Source organism: Toxotes jaculatrix, chromosome 20, assembly GCF_017976425.1.
Source record: "Toxotes jaculatrix isolate fToxJac2 chromosome 20, fToxJac2.pri, whole genome shotgun sequence".
NCBI classification, from domain to species: domain Eukaryota; kingdom Metazoa; phylum Chordata; class Actinopteri; family Toxotidae; genus Toxotes; species Toxotes jaculatrix.
This window is the reverse complement of record NC_054413.1, coordinates 4,847,410-4,873,577: the sequence shown is the minus strand read 5'-3', so window position 1 is coordinate 4,873,577 and position 26,168 is coordinate 4,847,410. Positions and strand designations below refer to the sequence as shown.

The 26,168-nt window shown below is 39.2% G+C and overlaps 1 protein-coding gene across 5 annotated transcripts in view; it reads left to right on the top strand.

Moving 5' to 3' along the window:
• The window catches only part of LOC121200337 (protein disulfide-isomerase TMX3-like), a 195,233-nt gene that overhangs the window by 132,311 nt on the left and 36,754 nt on the right, over positions 1 to 26,168 (top strand). For 3 of the 5 annotated variants that reach the window (XM_041065577.1, XM_041065575.1, XM_041065574.1), the window contains exon 17: positions 6,826 to 6,948. In XM_041065577.1, the coding sequence (XP_040921511.1) occupies positions 6,826 to 6,948 (123 nt within the window). Of the gene's footprint in view, positions 1 to 6,825; positions 6,949 to 21,127; positions 21,234 to 21,408; positions 21,767 to 23,254; positions 23,324 to 26,168 lie in introns of those variants that run through there. The other 2 variants (XM_041065578.1, XM_041065579.1) reach the window with 2 other exon arrangements.

The window sequence follows — 26,168 nt, the reverse complement described above, 5'->3', positions numbered from 1 at the left end:
ACTTCTAAAATTTTATGTGATAGACAGGGATCCTACATTTCGAGGCTGCCACTTCGTCCATTGGTTCTGAAAATGAACAAATGTGTCTAAAATTTCAGACTAGACAGTAACAGCAGTGATGAGTTGATGCTGCAGTGTGCGAAGATATGGTGTGTACTGTTTCTTTGAATGTCTGGCTCTGTGGCAGTGAGTGTAGCATAATGAGTCCCGGAGCTGAAGCTGCAGTCACACACTGTTTACAGTCATGTTAAAGGTTGGAGTCTTAAGTATTTCTCAGCCTCCTCTGGAGACGCGGCAGATAAATAGAAAAATTTAACTATGGAAACAGCACACTGCACTCAGTCGACTGGGTGCAAAATCCATCAGTGTGTGCTAATGAAGGCTGCATGACAGCAGCGTCACATGTTCGCTAGCCCTGCAGCAGCTTTTCTCCACTGACACTGATTAATTCACTCCGACCAGGTGTGTGCAGGACAAACAGGTGTGTGCAAAAAATTTTTTTAGTCCTGAGGAAAAAAAAAAAAAACACAGATGGGCAACCTGTTCAATTTTTTTTTTTAGAAAAAATGCAACTATGTGAACAAATTGCCCTGTTCCATCAACATATTGTTGTCGAGTTGTTAGATCGAAGTTGAAATCATTCAGACCCTTTGCAGCCAGACAATCAACAAATAATCCATTAGGCCTCAGAGTGAAGTGAAAGCCTCTCCGCTCCTTGGGACATTAACCAACTTCATTAACCACTTGTCCACGTCTGCTGAAATGCCAGGCAGTGTTTGATTTCATGTGTTAAGTAGAATGCATCATTTATGTACATGACTTCATGACTTCAGCTGATTTATTCCTCCTCCCATCCAGGACATGGACAAAAATGAAAACCATTGTAGAGGGGGAAAAAAAAAAAGTTGTAAAACCATTTTAAGCAATTCTACTCTAACTAGATAATCACTTAAAGCTTAGAGGCTTTTTGTTATAAAAATTCAACAAAAGAAAAGAACACTGACGTTGGTGTATTTATATAAGAATGGTTTTGTCATAATATCTGTAACCAGCCATGAAATGGAACTATATGTGGAAAGTTTTGCGGCTCTAGAAGTGGATTTCTTTAACTGTATTTGAATGAGGACCACAGAGATCCACTATGATTTTAAAGGATAGGCCTATAAATCATTAAGTAGATACAGGGTAAGCTTTTTTTAAATGTATAATAATACATATAGTCTTATCTTAACAACTTCTAAATTAAAGGAAGGTCCTGCTGTTTGTTTAGGATACTCTTCAGCATGTACTTGAAAAACTTAGGTGTTTGTTATGCTGCAAAGTGACTTTAATGGATGTGAATTTCAGTGAATCCAGTGTACTCGCTATAGAAACTATCTCCCATTTCTTCTAACAAAAACAAACAAACACTACTAAGAGGCAGCTCAAACCTCCACTGCACTGTAGGTAACATCGGCATGCTAGGTGTAATGTTCTGGGTGCCATGAATATCGGCACCTCAGGGGCAAAATCAGAACACGTCATTCTATTAAACTTTGATGTTTTTCCTAATATTCACCATAATAATCTCTCTGCATTGTTACAAACACACACAGAAATGAGACTGATTCATTTTTTATTTCCGTGTGTTGTCACGTGATGAAACTTACTCGCTGCTTACAAATGAATTCAGAGTCATGAAATCTGAAAACGTTAGATGAGCCTGTGAGTGGCCTCTTTGTCCGTCTTTGACATGCTCATGTTCTGCTGTGTGCTATCTTCCAAAATAAGCCTGAAGCTGTTTGTAACAACTGACCACATCACACAGTTTGTTTTGTGCGTTCACCCCTGCCGTGTCCTTCCAACTGGCCCTTTCTCATCTGAAGACCGCTGATTGTAGATAATAGCATATTCCTGAGAAAATCAATCAGATCCCCTTTAAAGATTGTCGGCCCTTGTGTTGGCTTTGTGCTTGTAATGGTGTTTGCTCTGCTCACAGTGTGGTCATATTAAATAAGACTTGTACCCTTTGACTGTGGAAACAGGCCTCTCAGGCCACCTTTGAATGTGGCATTGCAGAACAGCTATAATAAACTATTGTCATTAAACAAAGTTAATTTACTAACCTTTAAGCTTCAGGTAGCAGTAGTATAAAGGCTATTCGTATGTATTCTTGTCTTGAGATGTAATGCATTTTCTCTCAAGGGCAACTTAATGTGAAGAGCGGGGAGGAAAACATTTTCCACTTTCAGCAAAGCCTGGGTGATGTTGCTAATAGGATCCACTTCCTGTTTCCAACAAGATCCAAGTCACTGGAAAATAACAACCCTCTATAATAAATTAGAATAATTTCAAGGTCTTGTAACGTAAAGGCGCACAATTCAGAAATTCATTTGGACATTTTCTTTGCTGCTCTTTTGATAATACGCTCCTTCACTCATGGCCAGTGGAGGAACTTGAGGGACTAAAAATTAGATTTCTTGATTTGATGTCGTTTTTGATCAAGGTTTCCCAGCCCGGGCTGATTGCAGTGCCAACGCTTGGCAGACGTAATGTCAATATCAACCTGGTTAGCTGTGTTTTCTTTGGTTGCCATGCCAATTTACTACAGACTTTCATCAGGGTTATTGGCAAGGATGCTGGGTTAATATTTGATGAGAAAGGAAGAAAAAATAAAAGAGGTCATTTGCCGTTTCAAGAAAGTTCTCATTAACAGAATCCAATAGTTTGCAAGTGCTGGATGAGGAACGCATTGAATTATCAATAACAATCAATATACAGAACCTAGTTTTACTTCAGCAGCTTTCAAAATGAACTAGACATGGCAATTGATGCAGTTTACAATAATGTGTGTTGAATGATTGTGGAATTTTTGTAGTATTACTATTAAAAACACACTTAAAACACTGATATACTACGCTGTATGTATCATCCACGTGTATTGTTGTTGGGCAGCATCCTTGAGTTTAAGAAAGATATTTTAGAATTTATTCTCAGTTGTTTGTTTTGCCTTAAGTTTGGTGTTTCACTTAAAGTCAGTGTAGAAAGGATGACACACAGTGGGACTACTCTGTCTGCAGGGGCAAACATGATGCATTCTGTATGTATAAAGCAATAATGGCAAGATTAAGTGGATAAACTTAAGCGCCAGTGACACTTCTGCAATAAAAAGTTTAACAAAAGTACACAGAGTTTTAGAAATCTACCCATGTTTTTCCACCCAGAATTCAGTTCTAAGAACTGAATCTTGTGGCTCCAGTGAGTCCAGTTTATATGCACAGTGAACCCAGCTGCTCACACGTCGCTACACTTTAAAGAAGCTTCAAAGTGAGACATCAAACACAATCACAGCAACATCTCTGATCAATGGTCACACTTAATTGCGTTAATTCACTCTCAAAAGCACTTCATATTCAAAAGCTTTTAAAGAACATGCTTTTCATAGTCAGTGACACAACCTCTGGCTTTTTAAAATCACTAAGACAGTGCAGCCTTTGTTGGAACCCTCTGAGTTACCAAGGAACCAGAAGACGAGCTTGTAACCTAAAGTCTTTAATAACAGTTTGATTTTAATGCTTGTAGCTACAGATAAGAAAACAAGTGTTTCATTCATATTTCTGCTCTTTCTGTGGATTAGCCCTTTAAAACAGGCTCATCGTCTTTTCTCAAATGATCCACCCTGAACTTCGGCCATCATTAAAGGGTGACAAGCAATCAATATGAGCTATTTCAGAACTACACTTTCTCTGTCTCTATTGTGACAGCTGTCCAGAGTTGTCTGATACTGTTATTTGGTCGTCTGTGAGATTTTCAGAAAGGCCATTATCTAGATGGTTGAAATCTGTGGCTGAGTGACTTCTAAGCTTTATGAGCAAGCAGAGCTGACACAAAAACCCCCCAAAGAATAAATAAGTAAGCAGGCTTCTGTGAATACAGTATCAAATGAGAGGTATGTACATTCTGGACATGTTTTTAGTGATGGATTTGAAAGCCCTGATAATGGTAAAACAAATTAAGGTCCACAGTTGAAAGTTAAGGTGGCAAAAAAATGACTGACCACGTGGCAGCTTGTTTGGTTGAAATTGAAAAGTGGCCGTTTCATTAACTACACTGGATGGGAGGAAATCAATCCTGTGCAAACTGTATATGCTCAGATTCATGTGCAGCAGTGGCAAGTCTGAAGGAAGGCATTTATATCAGGTCCATCCAACAAGAAGTAGGAGTGGGGATGTAGGAAAGAGAGGAGTCTGATTAGTAGGTTGAGACTGGGGGAGGAGGGGGAATTCATCTTTAAACCTCTTCAGAAAGCATCCGAGTGGAATCTGTGATGTTCTTAATCAACTGGAGAGTGTGGATAATGTTATTTTTCTTTGTCTGAAATATTCAGAACAAAGAAATTATGGAACTTAAAGGGATTAAACACATGGATTTTAAAATTCCTTCTCGTACAGCTTTCGACATTCAGCCTCTACATGTCTTCAGTTATTTCCAAGATACAGAACTAACAACAAGAAGGATATAAGAACTCTTCAGTTCAAGAGTTGGTGGCTGTGACGCTGTTTGGCTGGATTAAAATTTTTGTGTTTATCCCTTTGTATATTTCCCTCTCATCCATGTGCTGTAGACACTATTGATGTGTGTGATTTACACAGTTTGGTTAACAACAGGCTGCTCTGGTTGCTGCATCCCTTTTTGCTCTTTTAAGAAATAACTTAATCTTCAGTGTCCCCGGTACACAAAGAAACACAGTCAAACAAACTTGTTTCAACATACATGTATTCACTGCAAACTGGTGCAGACATGCTGCAGTAGCTCATAAAGTGGATTCAGTGGGTGCAGCAGACAGTTGGCCTCAAAAACCTGCTGATCTTGTTGTGGATCTGGCAAACAATCATCGTAATCACCGACCATATTCTGAGTTAGGTACTGTAGGGAGGTGGTATTGTCATGCCATGAGTTCACATGCTGGATGAGGACCTTGTCAGAAGAACTACGTACACACTGAAAGCAGCTGGAGGTCTTGTTGGGGGTGTTTAAAAAGATTTTGACAGAAAGTGGTGTTTATCTGAAAGAGGCCTCTTTTTTTCCTTCACCCCTCAACTCTTCCTGATTCCAGGTGCAGAGCCAAAAAAAAAAAAGTGAGATCAAAGCAGCTCCTCTCATCTCTGACTGTTTTTGATGATGTATGTACATGTTGCCACTGCTTTTGTTGTGCTCCAGTTTTGTGGCGCCGCAGAGATAAGAAATTGGCAGACAGAAATATAGATGATTATGCCTTCATAACAAGATAAATCCAAACATCAGCAGCATCTCCTCTTTTCTTCCTTATGTTATTAAGCTTGTCAGGGCATTTTTACACGGGTGTCCTGTTTAGAAATGTATGTAAAAAGCTGACATTTGTGGTGAACTGTTCTGCTGTGGTAACATTTCCTACACTAATTTCACAGTATGGTTCCTGCTTATCATTCACATGAGCTCAGAGTGAAATGTGCTGTACTACACAAACATCAAATCAAATTGGTCTTTAAAAGGTGTAATTTCATTTTAATCACTAGCACACAAACATGTTTTGGTCTTCGTTACTCGTTAAAAAACAGACAAGCAAGGCTCTCTATTGAAAGGGGCAAACTAAAGCAATTTAGTTAGCCACTGTTGGATTTGCTTCTGTTCCTCAGAGTAGAAAACATAATGCTGTCTAAATTGCTGAGATATGTGAGCAAAACAATTTTGCCTCTTTGACTTAAAGGTAACCTGTAGAGCTTTTGACCACTGGCAGCGCTTCTGAGCAATGTCTTTACTAGTGGGTCCCAGACATGTCTTTTAAAACATGTTTTTTTTTTCCTACTGACTAACATGAGATGTAATTATATATATGCAGATATGAAACAACAACAACAACAACAACAAGAAATAACAATTTTCTGCCCATAACTGACGGTAACAACCTCAATGTTTTCAATGTGCAAAATATAATAAGATACATTCACCTCTAGGATCACAGAATGAGAACATTAAACATATGCTGCAGGCTATAATTCATGAAAATGTCAGTGGTTTCTTTGCATAAAAACTACCTTCTGGGTTTTTTTTAAGACATTTGTTTCACTGCTTTTCCACAACAGCCACCAGCAATGCTCCTGCTGAATCCAGCAGAGGATCCTCACTCATTCCAAGTCAATATAATGTCCAGTAGGGCTTGCTAAAATGACCCATTAAACCTCCCCTCCAGAACGATAGGTACTGTTAAATCATTCACACTGATGCATTTTGTAGATGTAATTATGTTCCTCAAATAAAATAATTTACCCTGCACATTCTGGCCAGCCAATCTGTAATTATTGCTGAACCCAGGTCCTATAACATTTTAATCAGGCTGTGATATTGAACTGCTCGAGTTGTAATTAAAAAATGAGCAGGAATTAAGCACCACCATATACGAGGGACGGGATTGGCAGGACTGTCACATACAGGAAAAAATGAGTGCACTGGATACCTCATTTGCAATGTAGATTACTTTTTGGAGCAAAACAATAGGATTATTGAAATCAAAATCCAACCCAATGAATAAAACATGATAAGCTTAGAAAATAAATGGCAAGTAGAAAATAGGCCAAATAAATGTTCATGAATTCAGAAATGAGTGTTTATCACTTTGGTATGCTTTAAAGAGAAAAACGAGAAAGCAGTGCAAACAGGTTAACTCCAGGGAGCCTTGTATTTTAATGATGCCATGCTTTCCACAGAGCTTTCGTGTAACGTATAGTTGCTATTTTTTTCACCGCACTTGGTGGATTGCTGATTGTGTTGCCACCTTTTGATTTTTTATTTTTCCATAACCAACAACAGGAACAGGGGCACATGGGAGAAAAGCATGCTATTTACAGCATCGCTACCGCTGGGATCAGCCCCAGAGTCCCCGATGCTCAGCGTGAAGTTTGTCACCGAGGCGGTCGTCCAGGTGACAACAAGGTAAGAAACCCTCGGAGAACTCATAAGACTCGTCTCCAGGCATCCTCACACTGCTTTTAGTCAAACTTCCTGGCCTTTCTATTTTATGATCATCCCCGCAAAAGTGATAAATTAGTCAGGGAACACTAGTGTTGGGCTCTTATTTACACTCTGCTGTGATTGAGCACAAGGCCATTTGATCTGTGAAGTGAGGTGCTTGAGAAGGAGCTGTTGGCGCTTGGAGTGTGAGAGGCCTTGTAATGGAAACACTTGGCAGGCCAGCGTGTAGAGGTTGATGTCAAAGTCAAAAGTGAGATCCCGTGACAGACGTGATTAAATATTTAAAACTGTTGATAGTGCAACTGGAGAGTGTTCCTGTGCTATTGGGATACAGTCGCTCTAAAGAGGCCTTGTGGACAAGAGCTGTTAATTTTCTCCTGCCGTGTCTTGTACCTTCACGCCCAGTGACTGAACCCTGCATGCATTCAATTATTCTCTGCAAGCCCACAATACAAATAAGAACTGTAGTTTTGATTTTCAAGCATTTTGCTCATAATTCCAATGTGTCACAGCAGAAATTGAGTTATTAATGTATGGCCAGATGGCAGTTAATCATCTGTCTGTATCGCTCTGCAAACATGTCTGCAATGAATTTTCCTAATTAACCAGAATGCATGATGAAGTTTTCAGGTATCAAAGCGTTTCAGTCGAATCACTCAGGTTTGACAGCTCCTGCAAGTTCTTTTGAATTAGATCATATTTGAAAATCAGTGCTGTCAGCTTACGCTAAAGGAAAACCTTTCTTCTTCCAGTACTAATCTGTGTGACAGTTTCCGAATAAAATGCTGAATTTAGTTTCAGGTTTTCCCAGCTGGAGCTATAGGAGATTCATTTGGGAGGGTTTTTGCTTTGAATTACACATTTTCTGTACATTTGTGCAATTTAATTAGCTGACTTGTAGATTAAGCTATTGTATTGATTTTAATATCATAATAGACAAACTGACAGAGATTTATTTATGAGCTACAAACAGTAAATCAAAGTACAGTTTATTTTCTTCAACAAAGCACACATTTTGTTGCTTTCCCTCAGGATTACCCAACAGGAGAGAGAACTATTCTAACTGTTCTATAGCAAAGATTTGAGTTAATCAGTCTGAGAAGGCATAAAATTAAAGCATTATGACCTTTCAATCTGTTATGGTTTGCTGGAAACTTCAAACCCCTTTTTTTCTGCTGTCTGCCTTTGTGGGATGTGTGGGGGAAGTTACCCACTGCTGATGCTGGCAAGTGTTTCTCCTCTTCCCTCTGAAACATCAATAGACAATCAATCATTAATGACCACAAAATCAACACCTCTCATTGTTTTCTGCTAAAAAATTAATTAATCAGTCCTTCACTGTTCAAGAGGATCTTTTATATAACTAAACCTACACATATAGGTGTGGCAAAGAGTTCTTTAAAGAACCAAAGTTCAGTACAGTCCTAGAGTCCAGTGTTGATGCCTTCTCAGGGACTTTCTCATTGACACAGATACACTAGCGGTTGTTAATCTACATCCTTTCTTGGCATGAAAATGGATCAGCAGCTTTAATACAAACACATGGGTATCAGCCTTCAAAAACTAATTTCACTTCCATTTTTCCTGCCAGGCTTAACACTCTGGTTGCATTTGCAAAGTCTGTAACTTGACACTAATAATTTAAACAGATAGTTTTCAGCAGCAGTAAGTGCACGGCTGGAATATTTTCGTTTTCTTATAGAACAGCTTAATTACCATTTTAATCACGAGTCAGTATAATGCAGAGCGAAAGAGTGAATCATAATGAAATGAAAGTTAGTAATGAATTCCTAAATTCTTAGTGATTATCCTTGACATTCTTCCAAAGCTTTAATTAGAAGAAACACTAAAGTAGTAATAAATAGTGTTTTTATTTTCACTTTGCTTTGGACCTGCCACTTTAAAAATATCTTTCTGTCCAGATAAATATCACTTGTGAAAAGATAAGTTAGTGCCACTTGCCTTAATATAAAAAAAAAGAAAAGAAAAGAAAAACAATCTTACGGCATCAAAATCATGAAGACATCATTGTGTTTTTATTCTTTTGTCTGTTGCTGATGAAACACAATTTATTCATAATGCAATGTTAAAGCAGCTCCAGTCTCATTGATCAGTAATACAACAGAAATTCTTCAAGAGAGCAAGAGAGGGATGAGTCAAAAGAACAAAACCAGTGTAACTTTTGAGCTGGATGAGGCTTTTTTTATGGAGTATCGAGGAATGGGAGATAAGCTGGGAGAGGTAATGGAGAAGCCCCCTTGGGAGGGACTGGCCTGGAAGCCAAACCACCTCCGCAGATTGGATTAATATTGCATGGGCGCTTGTGCAGGGCCCCTTCCCTTGAAGGAACACTGATTGCCTCATTCACTCTTTCACAATCCTCAAAAGGAAAAGTTATCAAAATACTCCAGAAGCGAGGCGGTGATGAAAACAAAGCCTGCCTCATCCCTCGAAAAAACATCAATGACAAAAAGCTTTCAAATGACTCCTCTGAAAGGGACAATAACAAAGAGCAAGTGACAGGGAGGGTTTATCCCTTTTTTTTTTATCTCGCTCTAAAGGCAGCACATGAAAGATGTTGTCGCTGTTCTCGAGACCTGGTGTGATAATGAAAGCAAGGTTGCAACATACTTTTTTTCAGACTGAGTTTGTCAGGTAATTTGTGTGAGTAACAGTTTTAACAAGACCCGTGCTCTGACACATTTCCAATGTTCCATGTTTCCGCTTGTGTGGTGTTAGAGAAAACTGTGTTCATACTTCACAGATGTGCCACGGCCCCCTCATTTCTCAGCACAGGTTAAACTTGACATCGGTTTAACTTGGCATCGGTTGGAGAGATATTGACCCACGCTGAGAAGCCACGGAATTTATTCACTGCTTTCTTTTTTAGTTTGAGACTTTTGCTTGGATTTTGTGAAGAGATTTAAGCAGACACTCAAAAGATCTAATAAATTTACACTGCTCCGAGTGTCACTCAAACTAAGCGTTTCAGGCTTGGACAGATTATAACAAAATGGGCCTTTGAGCACAGAGAGGTAAAAGGACTTGCACCCCTGACATACGACCCCCAGACTGGAGACACAAAATGACTACAAATGATGATTTTTTTTTGTGTGTGTGTGTGTGTCTTTGGTTGCTTTGAATATCTTCATGGTCATTTTGTATCTCTTCATTGAGCTTTATGACTTTCAAGAAGAAATGTTAACAGTCAGTTCACCTCTCAAGCCCCAGGGCCTGTGCCCAGTAGGCCTGCTTGGTGATCGATACATGGTTTCAGGCATTGTCTGCTAGAGTGATATTTGTCAGTCTGGAGAGAGATATTGTGTGTTGGTAAATCACTGACTGTAAGACAAGAAGCAGCTCAGAAGCCAATATGGACACAAGGTCATGGTTCAGAAATATCCAGTGTATTTTTCCTCTCTCTGTTTTAAAAGACAACACCAATCTCCATGTTGTGACCTCCCTGGTTTATGACCCACTGTGGCCCGAAGGGATCCGACTGAGGATGGCAAAGAGCAGGCAGCAGCAGTTGTCACCCATTAGTCATGTGTTTCTCTGTGTCTGTGCTGCAGCAACTTTTGATGAATGAGAGGAGCACTTAGTACACCTTTACCCTTTCTCCATCATGCACAGTAACCATGCAGTTAAAACACACGGCAGTAACCGGAGGCACTTTGTGACTTAGGACTGAGATTGCTCTCGCCACGCTGGATGAGCGCTTAATTACCCTGATCTGGGTTTATTTTGTGAAATGAGCACAGTGTGAGATAGGACTCTCCACAGAGGAGCGCATTTGGACAGAGTGGATCCAGCTTGGTAGAAAAATAATTCATATTTACTGTTATAAGTTTTGGCAGATGTTATTTGTTTTTCAAGTGGCATCATGACGCTCAAGGTTTCTTGAAGCAGTGATTCATTATGTACTCGACTGTCAATAGCAAGTACAAGAGGAGCTTAGCTCACACTTCCAAAAAATCTGTTTTCATGTAGCATCTAATAACAGTTTGATAGAGTACCTGTCTGTTGCAGGTAAACAAATCAATAAATATGAGACGATCAATAAGCCAGTAATGCTCCTCTTCAGTAGTAGTTGCTATGATGACTGCCATCTTCTGCCTGGCTCAGGTAACTGCAGCTGTTCATCAGTTTGTTCCAGAATATGGAACATGTGCCAAAAACTGTGGATTCTGAATTAAAATCTAGTCTCCAGTTGCAAAATCCTGGTGAAAAAACTAGAATATAGTGAGGGTTTTTTTCCATATTGATGAACAAGTTGTGTGATGTTAAGTGTTGTCTTTAGAGATTCTTCTGCCTGCCATGACAGAAAAAAATAGATTTACTTTCAGAAATGGATGGCTCTCACTTAAATGTTATTTTTAATTGCTGCCGTTTTGGAACATATTTGTTGGTTGTTAATTTGTTGGTTCCTTTTTGGTGCTATATGTTTTATACATCACTACATTCATCATACTCAGCTGTACATGATCAACCACCATGTGCAAAATTTGAAAATGAAAATCTCTTAAAGCAAACAAAGAGCAGATCTCACAGACTCAACATTAAAAACAACACTGCTCCTCCTTTAAATGCTCCTTTACGACAAAAACTTTATGACAAACACTTTCCCATGGCAGTCTGTTACACAAAATGTTCATAACAACCTGTCTCACCCTTAAAAATTTGTGTTTAGACTTGTGGCTAATGAGATGAATAATGTTAGAGAATGTCATAATGTTCCCATTTGGTGCAAGGTGGGGAAATTCTCCAATGCTGCCACTGACTAAAGCTTTTCTAAGATTCTGAGTGTCTATAAGCTTCGTGTAATTCAGAAAACACTTCTAAAGGGAGGAGACCATAATTACATTGAAAGAGGTCGCTTTCAAGCCAAGATTTTATGTAACTGATTACTCAAGGAGGATGATGCCAGGTGTTTGTGCGTTGTCTGTACATACATGGAGTGTAATGCATTAGAAAGCAACAGGAAAGAAGAGATGACATCCATTACGGTCTCAAATCCACAGATTCATAATATTCACCTTAGATCTCTCAGCCAGTAAAAAACTGAAACAAGTGCAATGTCAGCGTAGTTTCACAAAAAGCAAAGAATTCAGCTAAAATCTACATGTGAATGGAGAATTTATCTGCACAAAGACAAGCGCTGGGACACATTTCTGTGGATCTGCCAAAAAGCTTATTAAACCAACAGTCTAATCAGGCCCCGGAGACGTCAGCTTTGCTTCTGCAGCTTGCCTCTCACCTCATTCATTAGTGCACAATTCTGCGGCCACATGTTACAGCTGTGTTCCTGCCTCTCCCAGTGATAACATGACAAGAAGCCCCAGCCCGTGCTGCATAACATAGAGCAGTTTTTATGTATGACAACAGCAATTTCTTTGCCTCACAATGATGCTTCTTGATGGTTAGCCAACCAGTTGAAATACACCACTAAAGGACTAATGCAGGCTTTCCAATCTCAATGGGAAATAGAGTTGATTAAGAATGAAAGGATTTGCATAATTTGGTACAATGATGTGCTCTGTATATGTAGAAGTTCAGGAGTACACAGAGGGGTTCTTAAATCATAATGAGCTTAGCCTAAAGACGTTTTTGAAATCTGAACAGGGATGATTTTTGACATTAGCTAATGCCCTGCTGGTCTGGAATACAAATGAAGAAGTAATGAATGGATTGGTTTACTGTAGGTATTGATTTGAATAGAAAGCTATTTCAATTAATCAGAGTTTATGGGCAAACATTTTCATATGAAGAACATTAGAAGATGACAAAACCTCAACTGGAGAGTTGAGTACAAAGTTCTTTGAGCTGAGTTAGTGGGATTTTAGAAGCAAATTTACAAGACAAAACGGTTGAGAAATATGTAGAACTATATCATAACACATATACAAATCCATGAAAGTAGAAGGACTCAACTCTGAGCCAACTTAAGAGACCCCAGAGAACTCTTAAATTCAGCAGAATTTTTAAGTTGATCTCTCTATCCTCTTTTACTCTCCATTTATGCCCAACTACTTCATAAGGGATTGCCTTGAATTGTATCTAAAAATGGTGCCAGTTACATCTAGCCTGAAACAAAACAGGATAAGAACCTTTTCCACTGAATCTAGGGAGGAACTGATTTTTCTAAAAAGGGCCTTTGAAGCTAATTAAATCTTGCCTCAGTGTGTGCGGGGCACAGCTGTAGGCTCCTCTGCTTTGGGCAGGAAGAGCTTGGAGCTTGGAGGTGCCTGGATCCATCCATCTTCATCCTTGTCAATTATGCCTTTAGCAGGCTGCACATCTTCATTTCCAATGTGGGCACTGTCTCAAAGCACTTCCCAAAGTCACCGTAATCCAATTATATTCTGGCATTCACTATGATACAGCCCATTAGAAAAAGCTTAATCAATGTGAGGTCTTCATTAAAGTAATTTATGAATATTCATCATGACACTCGATCCGATACTTTATGGGAACTTGAATCAAACCATTTCCCCCCCATGGCGCCATAACATAACCTGGCTTTAGTTTTAATGGTAGCTATTTAACTGGAAGGATAATATACTGTATTAGTTGGGTAATATGAAGCACTCTCCACTTTACACACCGTTTAATTGGCTGGCTGATGATACTACAGTCAGGTCAAACACAATAGGAGATTTTTAATATTAGAGAGCTGCATGTAGGGCTTTTGACTCTTGGACAGTCCCACTCAGGTGTCTCCACACTCACTCTTTCAGGCACTGTGCATAAATAGCTAATTGCACTGTGACCCTCAAATAGGTTCTTTCAACAGGGAATAACAAACAGCCAATAACTCATTCGAGGCTGAGTATCCATTACAAGAGCTTCCTCCTTTATCTCCAAGGAGACCACACACACGGAAACCTGCTAATCTCAGGCTCCATTTTAGAAGCCACAGTGGATTTTTATACTACGGGCAATTTAAGCCCAGCTGACTAATGTGTTACGAGAACCCTACATATGGCAGGCCCCATGGATAAAAAACAGCTAAATGGAGAAGTTTCACAGATTAATATTTTGGGAAATGTGCTTCTTGCTGAGAGTTGAGATAAGGAGATCGATGCCACTCCTACGTTAAATGTGAAGCTGAAGTCTGGAGATAGTTTGCTTAGCTTAGCATGAAAATAGCAAAGTGGGAAACAGTTGTTCTGAGGTAAATTAAAAGCAAAATCTGCCTATCCGCACTAATAAACACATTGTATAGTGTTTGTTTATTCAGAAGTCGTTGCTCTCAACCATGAAAATTTCCCCCCGTAAAAGCCACAACACACCATTTTTATGCTTTTTGTGCAAATTGAATAAGTGAGATATGTTAATTGTTAAATGAGTTTGAAAGGTGCTGGTTGGCGGATTTGTTAGCTTTGGAGGCTAGTTGTTTACCTGTTTCCAGACTTAATGCTAATGCTAACCGGCTCCTGGCAGTAGCTGCACGTTTACTGTGCAGATACAAAAGAGGTATTAATCTTCATATCTAAATCTTTGCAGGAAAGTGACTGTTAAGGTTAAGTGTATTTTCCAAGATGTCAAACTATTTCTTTAACATTGTTCTCACATGAGACCCCTTACATTGTTTATATATGATTCTTTACCCCTTATAAATAATACATTATAGGAAGCTACTGTGTACTACATTTAAATTGGCGGAACAATGAATTGCATCCAAAGTAACTAGCTGTGGATTATTTTAAATAATTTGTGTTCATACTCTAACCAGAGATTGGACAGACCCTTGAAAATTAATTCCAGCAGCTCAGCTGTCTGTCCTTATTTGTCTTTTCTTTGCAAATATACTTTTTGATTGGTAATGTGAAATTGTGGCACGGAACCACTTATTCATCTCATTTGCATTTTCAGGCAGATTTTAAATGTCAGACATAATAAGCTCAACTCTGATGGTTTTAAAACATAGCTTATTATGCAAACTATGTTTGTTCCTGTCTCAGATCAGATCCATCTTACTGAGACCAACATGCTGTACCCTTCCACTGTACTGACTCACTGAATAGAATTCATTTATTAAATCTCTGATCATTAACGGCAATTTATTTCAGTTGTTTCTCATGAAGCCCATTATAATTGATGAAAAGTAAATCATTCAAAGGAGGTGAAAATAACTCACTCTAAACTGTATTGACAAATTGAGAAACTGAAAAGAGAAAACAACATCCTTTTTATTTCCCCTCAAATTACATTTATGAGCAACACTTAGTGGGCTGTGCAAACCAGTTATTTTTGTTTTTGGCAACCTTGAAGCAAGACATACGTTGCTTGTCCATCATGCTTATATCGTACATGAAGCACATACTGTATATATTTGACAGTCTTGTCAAGATAATCTTATAGACTGTTAGATCCTGCAGACTCTAATACAGTGCAGTGTATGCTGTGACATTTCAGTTGTCTCTTTATGAGTGCTCAATGTTCAACAGCATTTTTACATGTTTTGCACAAAAATGTTATAAATCGATTTTACTGGCATAATGATGTGATTAGCATTAGATACAACATGCATTTAACATTAAATAGAAGCACATAAAATCAGGTATAAATGAGCTTCAAACAGCTGCCGCAGAAATAGTTTATATCTTATTGCACAGAGCACTGGATTAAGGTGCTAATGGCCTTAAAGCTCCTCCGTGTGCGGACTTTGACATCTCTCACTTTTGAACTTCTTGCAGGGAAACAAACATGCACTTCATATCTCTTTATAATACATATAGAGGAGACTTTGTGTAATTTCCAGCTAAACTTTAACCTGAGGGCTAATTTGCCACAATAATGACGACACCTGTGTGGGTGAGTGCTGCAGGGTCTTTAATTAAAGTGGTTGGGAAATAAAATAAAACATAAGCTTAGAGCAAATCAGGTCATTCTACGCCTGATGGAAAAAATGGGCTAAATCAGAAAAGGGAAAGGAGGATGAGCTCCACCTAGTGCCTACAAACCTATAATACAAGAAGAAAAAAAAAGACTTGATTTTGTTAGATTCCAGCTCCTAATTTTGTAATGCCCTTTGTACTCCCATGAACACACATGTACAGAGCTCAGGTAAAGCCACTCACACAAACATGCATTTCCTAATAATCTCATTCCTTATTGTTTTGTTCATTTTAAATATTTTAAGTTCCTGTTTTCAACTTTCAATCATCTCTGCATGCATTTGGATGGAAAAGAGCAGGCATCTTGGACAAGTCCAGTGATAACATCACAAGGTAAATGCAGTTTGATAGACAAATGCACAACATTCACTCACTGCACCTATAGTACTGTATTTAGTCTAGATTTCATTGTAAGTTTATAATCACAATCACATTTCTTACATACAGTCTAACCATAAAAAACTTTAAGTATTTTCTTTTATTTTCATGTATTTGGTGTCATTAACTCATTTTCCGAAACACAGCAGTTCTGAAGACTTTGTTTGACAAAACACATGATTAAAGCTCCCCCACAAACTAGGTGCAATTTATGTTTGTGCTTGCATATAACTTCCACTAGATGACACTGTCTTCAAATAGGTTATGTTGTTGATTCCAATACACCAGTCTTCCCCTTTGCAAAATTCATCCAGGCATCCAGTTTAAAGACCTTATGCTTACACTGTACATTAATTAAAGCAATAAGTAAATTACACTTTCGATTCACTGCCCTTGAGATCATCCTTCCCTCTCGTTTTTCGTGGCAGAAATGAGCACAATTCATTATATAATGTAGAGTTATTGTAAATATCATTGTTTCATATTATGTGATGAAACATCAGTTTGTGCTGAAAGAGTAAAAAAGGTACTATAATATGTTTGGAGTGCTTTGTAAGATGAATCAATAATTGCTTTTGGTGATTCAGTGTGGCTGTGTCTCATCAAAACCACTTGCTTTTGCCGTTACCTTAAGAAGAAAAGTTCTGACTCACCTCCCACATGCTGTGAAAGTCTTGTTACGGCAGTTAAGAGCATCCATCATAGTGAAAGGTCAATACGCGAAGAAAAGACCCACAACAATATTCAGAGCAAATTTGTCATTTGATGTGCTGGAGGGGAGGATGCTGAAACTCTGGCTGCACATCATTCATTGATCTGAACAAACTGCAGTACAAATGTAGTATAATGTCATTATTTGAGATAATACGGTGGCCATAAAAATTCACTTGCGCGTTTTTTGCATTTGTGCTGACAAGTCACTACCTGGTATTGATGCAAATGTCAGTGATCATCATACATTCCTCTGTGCACACATGAACACACACTCCAGTTTTGTCCCAGTGCACTGAGCGATGATGAAACAAGCTCTTTATGGGAGCATTTTTCTGGCATCCTATGTGTGTTCTGCCCTGGTGGACTCAGCCTTGGGCGGCACCGGAGCGTTTCCTTGAGGACAAGCACTAGTGTAGCTGGAAGGTCAAGTGCACCACTAAAAATCATTAACCATCCTTTTATTTGCCTTCATACGCCGTGTGTATCGATGAGATCAGGAGTGACAAGGACAACAACTTGCTGTGTTTGAATCTCATTTTGTACTAGTTTCACATATGTCTCTTTTTGCCCGGGAGGGGGGGAATTGAATTGCAGATGTCAGTATAACCATAACCTCTGCAGCAGAAGGGGGGTCAGCAGACAAGGTTAAAGCTGCATTTGTTGGTGAAAAATGAGAGGCTGCTATATAAAACAGTGTGTTTATTAACATTTTAGAGCTGGCTGTCCATCAGCTCTTCCACAGGACCACTGAATCATGTAATTTCTGTCATGGGTGAAAGATGAGAGGCTAGCAAAGCGGGACGGCAGAGCTCACTAGTTTCACAAGCACTCAGGTAAAGACTCTGGAAATACAGCCACTACAGTCTCCCCTTGTATGATAAGTGCAGAGAAATTGCTTGCTTGAGAGTCTTTCATTTCACATTCATTAGAAAGGTTCTTAAATTAATGATGCATTGTCGACCGCGTTGCGCGATAAGATGCAATAAACAAGCCCGGGGATATTTATGATGCTGAGGTGAAGTTTATCACCTACAGCAGAGCTCATGACATGCGCACAGGGATTATATACACATTACATAGGTATGACATGTTATGGTTTATGACACGGGTCTCATACAAAGCTGATTCAGTACAATATTTTCATATACTTAGACTTTGGTGGCACATGTTGTTCTGGTAATGCATTCCAGGTATTCATTCATTTATTTATGTAGTATGTTATTAAAGGGATTTAAAGCAGAAATTGATTCCACGCATATATCTGGCTCTTTAGCCCCTAAACGCAACACAGTGTTGACCTGCACGTCCCTAACTATGTGTGTTTGCCATTTGTTGCTGGGCAGGTAGTGTACAGTGCAGAGCAAATACAATTTGTTCATTAATCGAATAAAAATGCCCAAAAATTCAATGGTTTTCTGACATTTTATAGACCAAACAGTTAATTGATTTATGGATTGATAAAGAAAATAATTGATAGATTAATTGATAATGAAAACAATACTTAGTTACGGCCTTACGACAGCGACTTCTTCTTTTTTTTGTTGAAATCAGTAAATGAGGTTGAGAAAGGCTGAGAGACTGAATTAAAACAGTAAAATTCCTGTTTAGCTTACACACATTAAAATGCTCCGTAAACCTGAGGGAACCTGCAGAGTTGGGTGATATTCTCTGTGGATTTATCACTGTGACTAATTCCTCTCAAATTGCACATACTCATGTCATCCATTATTAACATAAAAATATTGATTATCGCAGCTTTAAGTAGTTCAGCCCAAACAAACAATATAAACCTGCTCCTTTAACGAGCTGAAATAAATGTTAGTGATGAGTCCAGGTTTTACAAACTACAAAGTGTTCCCCCTCAGACCTGAGCACATCTCAAGTCTTTTCATTTGTGCGTGATGTAACCACATCTAATCAAAGGAAATGGAAATGGGCTGTAAAGCACCTTCCTTTGCTGAGTAAATGGAATCTGAAATGAATGTTATTTTATGTCATGCAGACACTCAGCGGATGTTGAGTGGTGGCAGTGCTAACATTGCTTTGTGAATCCAAAGCAGTCAGTATCAAAAGCACCCAGCATGTATGTATCATATGAAATGATCTGGGATGTTAGTAAGCTAACAGAATGTGGGGTAGGAAGGTACACAGTGCTTAAGTGTTATATGATGTGATTTTGATTTTAGAATCAATGTGCCTTTCCGTAGCTGTCCCTGATATACACCCAACAAACAAACTTGATTTGCTCAGGCCCTTAAACAATAATAATAATACATAATGCATCAGTGCATGCCACATGGATGATGCCAAGTGTACGTCCCACTTCATTAATTCATCCATAATGAGTTTTGCAGCATGTAGGAGCAACTACCTTAGAGGCAGCCCCAAGAGTCAAAGCTAATTAAATCAGAATCTTAAATCCCAATCTACACACATGCCTTTGTTTGCAGAGTAAAAAGCACAAATGAGCTGCACACACATAAAACACACACTCTGCTTCTGTTTCAGCCATATAAATGGACAAAAGAGGACACTATTCTATACCACATGTGAACTCTTTTCGTCCACAAGTCCTTTTCTCTCTGCACCGAACAGCTAAAACCCAGGAGATCTGCACCAGTAGGTGTCTCTGTAACACAAACAAATCCTCTATTATTAGGCAAGTGCTTCATTGAATGCCAAATCATATTGATCTCCATTTTGTGTGTGTGTGTATACACTTTTGAAAGCTGAAAATACAACTTAACACTAGGTTCAAGTGTAATGCCCTTTGTTAATTGGTTGCTAGAGGTGTGATCCACATCTGAAGATTACAGGAACTGAAAAGCCCGTATGGAGCGTCTCATTGCAGGTGGCTGAGTGAGGCTGGGTTAATCTCCCGCTGTCTATAGTTGCCACAAAGTCCTCAAGGACATTATCAGCAATGAAAGGACCCTAATTTGTGTGCTGCCCATATCTTGCTATTCTCTCACAACTGATTAAGCAGCTGGAGCATCTCAGATATTGAGTGGCGATGCAACCTTTTCCACTGAGGTGAGGTCTTGTGCATACAGGCCTAAATAGAGGTGAGGGTTTGGGGTCTTTTACAAGCTTCAGCAGATAAAAAAAAAAAAAAACATTGCACTGGGTCATTTTGTTTCAAACACACTTTTTTTTCTTTGCCTTTCTATGGCCTCATAAATTGTACATCACTGACTCTGCCCTGCATTTCTGTTGATTCAACACATGCATATGTTGCACACTACGAAAACAGAGCCCATACATATGTATGCTAATGTTTCTTGAATGAGGAAACTGCGTGCTTAGAAAGCCCCCGCAATTGTTTATCAGTAAGCAAAAATTTAGAGCACCATGTGCCTTAAATTTGTCTTTGCCAGCTCCCAGCGCTGAGGAGAATCTGTGAGCTGGGTAAAGATTCTCATCTCACATGCTCTCACAGAATACTTGAGCCCGTGGTTTATCTCTGTAAGAGGAGCTGTCGCGAAGACGACAAGTCTCTGTTTGAGTAACCTAGCGCAAACGTCACAAGTCACCATTAATCATGTGAATGTGTCATGCATCACACAGAGGTGGTTTGCCACATCTGGTCTTTAGTCATATATCCTAATCATCACCATATCAGTGTTCCAAATCTGTCCACGAATACATTATTCAAATTTAGTTCATTAGAAAAGTCATTTCAGCCGACAGTTAAGTCCACCTAAAACTTGGAGAACGGCTCTAATGACATTATGTTTCATTGTAATTCTCTGCTCTTGCTGCTGTGGATGTTGTAGTCATTTACTATAATTCATAATACAATATACATTCCCAAAACATGCAGGCAGGCATGTGAAGTTAAATATCTTTGATCCTTTTCTTCTGCACAAGCAAAATCACACTCACAAAGAAGTTTCTAATATTTTAAGAAGTATGTCTTTCTGGTCATTTAAAAACTTTTAATGATGAAGACATCATTAGCAAAATGAGCTAAAACAAAAGCCCTTGATATTGTTTTCCCTCGTAAAACAAATGATTCATTACTGTTTCCAGTGTGATCTTTTTCTCAGGTCTTCCAGGACACTCTGTGTGTACTTTATATCAGCTTCTTATATAACTGCATGACAAATCAATCACAAAATTGTTGTTTATATTGTTTTGACCGATAGGCACCTTGAGCCCAGAGGGACCCAAACAACCAAATAACTACAGCACACCATAAAAATAGATGAAATAGAAAAGCAGGCATTTCCAGCTGTAGCAATACGACTACAGGTATGTTTGTATTTCATTGCTGTAATGTAATCTCAAGCTAGTAATCTTACTATTTCATATTTTATAGGTTTGTACAAATATCAATGGAGGCTCCTGCTGACCTTGAATCAATGTATAGTGAATCTCTATATAAGTATTATAGATGTTCTATCACCTCAAAACTGTCTGCTTTCAGACAAATGCAACTGTAGCTATACATCTTGCCTGGAGGATTAGCCAGGCTTACACTGTGGACTGCTTACCAGAGACAATGCATGATCCATGTGTCTGCAAAGAAAGTCTTCCTCGCCCTTCCCTGAACTAATCTCACATCGCTATAACCACAAGTCTCATTTCACCTGTTGACGGAGGGCTGGAGGCAGATTTTACCCCTGAGTCTAGCATCACATCTCCGCTCCATTCACCAAGGACCAACGAAGGAGATTTCACGTGGAACATGCAGCCCCCGAGGCCCAATTTAAGAGAAACCATGGCTTTATTTTTTTTATACTTTTTTTTATACTTTATTTTTTATTACACAGTGATATACTGTTCTATGCATCTGCACTCTTGTTCGGTTTGACCTCTCTTGTCCTCTAAATCCAAAAAGCTGACACACTTTGGAAAATAATTCATAAAATCCTTTTATATGAGCCTCTCATTTTGTGTTGACTCAACTCTTTAGTTATGACCTACTAGAGCCAAAACATTTTCAAATTGAACTCTGGCCATTCAACAGCAGGCACGGGACTAATTTCCATTTTCTCTGCCTGCAGTGAAAAAATATTACTGCTGATGATTCTCAAGTTGACAAAGTGGATGAAAAGGTTGCATTTGTTTTTTTTTTCTCAGCCTGACCTGGGAATGAAATGTAGAAAAAAAAATAGCTTCATATCTTCTATGGGTGTTACAGTAATGTGAGTTAACTTGGCTTGTACTGCAGCTGAAAACTTAACAGACAAATGTTGTATACAGTATACATGTACCAGTTACAATATCCTCATTTATAGCATTTACCACACACATATGTAGAACATTATATAAAATGTCAAGAGCAGTGTTTGACATAATTTGAATTTAATAAGCTGATAATTCTTACAGTTCTTACAGTGTAAATTTGCAGCAATAATATAGATTAATTGGCACAATATATCTTCACAATATGTTTACTTAATTTTGCTGATTGGATATTCATTAGAGAAGAACATATATTGCTTGTAGTGCTATAGGTCTTAGAGTTTGACAATGATGCAGTTGTATTATTTTCTAATTATTCAGCTGCTATTTATTGCTTGGATCAAATATAACCATAGTTACACAATGCCCATCTTATGTGTCGTCTGTGTCCAGTGAAAACCACATATCTCCAGATTTAATGATTTTGAATTTGTTGGACAGACTGGAGGATTAAGCGTTCCTTTGCGGATTGAGAAAATTCTCATGCTTCTTAAGCTAAATAAACCATTTTAAGAAGCGATATCAGTCCAGAAATCGTATCTGGAAATTGCATTGTCACAATATGTTAGTGATGGAAGAAGTATTCAGGTAAATCATTATTTTATTTTAACATGTAGGCAGGGCTTCAATGCTGTAACTGGAGCAAATTTTTATGCACCTCAGAATTATACCTACAGCAAGCAGACTGAAAAATACATTGTCACTGAGCTGAAAATGAGGATGTTTGTCCTAGCTTGTGAGGGGTTGATACTTTGAAGATACATGGTTTTCACGGGACAGTGACAATGTTGAAAGAGCATGATAAAGAATATTATGAATCCACACAAATTATAGAAATCATTTTCTGACTGCTTGTGAGTCTGTAAAACGGTGCAATATGAAAAGTTACAAATGAGCACGAGCTAATTTGATAGCTGGTATTGGCAGAGTGTGATTCTGCTCAGCCGTGACCCATCATTCTTCACCAAAAATGGTCTGAGCTTGCCACCCTACAATGTAACAGATAATAGTATTATTGTTATTGCATTGTTGCTGCCTGCGTTGGCCCAGTTGGTGTTTATTTTCCTAACACTCCATGTCCACAGACGATGGCAGTGATCCATCCTGACAGCCAGAGGCTGAGCGACAGATTCCACACAAGAGGGAACCCCAAGGTAATCATTTGCATTTGTTTTTTATTGCAATCATTAGGGCTCCCCTGCCGGGCCTCAGCACAAGTCTGTGTGACAGACCCCATGTTTTATCTGAGAGTCAGGGGAGGTATGTTGCTGGGAGCGAGTCGAAGTGTACAGTACGCTGCACTGATAAAGAAAACAGGCTGGCTACCATGCATCACAGAGACACTGACATCTGTGTGTCCCTGCTTGTGCTTTGTAGAGTGGGAACAGAGCAGAATTTCCAATATTGAGAATCTGTGATTGAAAATGCAGAGGATATTAATTATCATACTAACTTGTATTGCCAATTTTCTCTGTCAGCATATTAGACAACATGAAGTTATTTTAATTTGTATGATCAAAGGCTGGTACACAACATAGCAGAGACAGCTGACAGCAAGAGAGCACACCAGAGAGGAAAACTATGGGGAACAAAATACAGAGGAATCCTTGATCAAGCTGGGCTGTGTCATGACCCCTCCTGTCCCCCAATGGAGGCCCAGAGAGATCACAAGTGGTGCTTGAATGGTGAACTCCATGGCTGTGCATCAGGATCCAAAGATCACACCGAGCTCCTATTTTCTTTTAATTATCTTGAGGTCTTTGGTATAATGGGGCTGCGTGCAAAAGACCCTTTTATTCAGCTTTATCTGGAAATAGAAAAATCTGAAATCACCTTAATAGTTACACAGCTGTCACCTTCTAGTTCAAGCTAGAAAATCTTCCACTATTCACAAAGTCCTAGAGCTAACAAAAGGTCCCCCCAGCTGGCCACACTGAGAGAAATAGGTATTGTTCTGGGGCTTAGTAGTTATTACTGCTCTCTTTGACATCTGATCACTCTGTGCACTTGTGATTCAGCTTCTTCAGCCTGCATTATATACACTTTCCAGAACTTCAAATGCAACTGATACTAATTATATGCAGCCAACTCTCAATGGAAATACCCTTTGAATTCTTGTTAAGACTGACAGTAGACCAACACTTGCTTTTTCTTGACTTGCGGTAGATTCGCATCACTGTCAAAACGCCTTCTAATACATTGGCCTGTGCATATTCATTATAATGATGCCTTGAATGAATGCACAGTGTCACTAATATACCCCTGTGCTTGTCGCAGTGCATGCAGGATCATTAAGCTTTGATGAAACAATGGCAGGCCCCAAGGTGAGGTGGGAGAAGCCTCCCACTCTGAGGCCAAACTAGACTTACCACTGCATATTATACTCATTCAGCTCATTACAGAGGAGGCTAGTGCTTTTTCTGACTCCCATGCTTACTTGTGTGTCCCTGGTAGCAGCCCACACACACACACATACACCTCTAATAGATGCCTGGGTCTCTCTGGTCTTTTTGTCTGTGTCCTCCTTATCTGTGCTCCCATGAAGGAAGTCTGCCCCTTTTCGCCATCACTGCTGCTTCTCGATCAACGTAGCCCCAGCCTCCAAGACTCATTCCAATTTGGCGCCGTCCCCCCGACACCAGAGCAATTACCCTGTTCTGGCCATTTACATCCCTTGCCACACTGTATGCCACCAGCTTGTCACTGAGCCACTACATTACAGGAGAAAGATTTTTCATGGCTGTGAATGAGTAATAGAAAGAAAAGATGTGACATATGGATCTTGGACATCTCATGGAACGAATTTGCTTGCACTCTATTGATTATGTCTTTCTATCATTTTTACTGTTGAGGAGCAAATATGATTTTGGCTAGCTGCTTGGAGCTAGAAAAAAGTTTGTGTGTAACTATGATGGAGGCAACCCAAGAACAAGCTAGTGGACATCTGCTACAAACTTTTTGCGACATGTCATTGGACCGTGTCTGAGCGGAATAGTGTTCATAGGCTGCATTCATTGCCCATCAAGGTCTCAATGAAAAGTTGCTTTTTGTATTCATCTGCAGCGTATTAGATAACATCCTTCCATGGCGGCCAATCAGAAACGACAAACAATAACCTGTGATCATGACAGAAAGAAGTCAAGCCCTGACTGTTTTCTTAATTCTGAACATCTGTGGGAAGTTATCGGACTCCTGGTTTTGGAAAGTTATAAAAATTGTTGTATGCAGCTTTTTCTTGCTGAAAAGGTGTGGGGGAAGGTTGTTTCAGATGCTGTTCAACCATCTGAAAATCACTTTGAATGCAGCATACTGATCCCTTAATCTAGAGATGTTGTTAAGATCTACTTTGAGGCAACCTCCAAGAGATTCCTCAGAGGTTGGCGAATGATTCTTTGAAAGACTCTAGTTGTTTGGGTTTTTCTCAACTTGACTAGATAAATAACTGACAACTGACTACAGAGGTTTTCACAGTGGAAAGATGCCAGGGGTGGACAAGATCTGTGCTGAAGTAATGAGGGCTATGGATATCAAGGTGTCACGGCTGATACATCTCTCATATGACACTGAGATTTCAGGAACAGTGACATTGGACCCGGAGGCCTAGGTGGTGGTGGTCTTTGGAAATGCTAAGGAACTCCTTAGGAGGATCAACAGTGTGGATTTCATTGTGGTCACTGGAATGTGGACCAAACTTTTACCCCTTCAAAGATAACTGAGGGATCAAAAGAGATTGCAAATCTTGCCTCAGTGTATTTTATTGTCTTAAAAAAAGCCTGTATTCCCCAAGGGATTCTGGGGGAGTACTGGGGAACTGGGGGTGCTGCTGATGTTGCAAGTCATTCACTCTTATAAACATGAATGCAGCCCTCAGAGAGAGTGACAGATACAGCATGTCTGCATTCTTGTTCATTCAAGGTAGAGGTTAGTTTCCAGCAAAGAGGAATGCTGTCCTGCCGAGTGTTTGTTATATTCATGGACAGCAACCAGGAGAATGGTCAG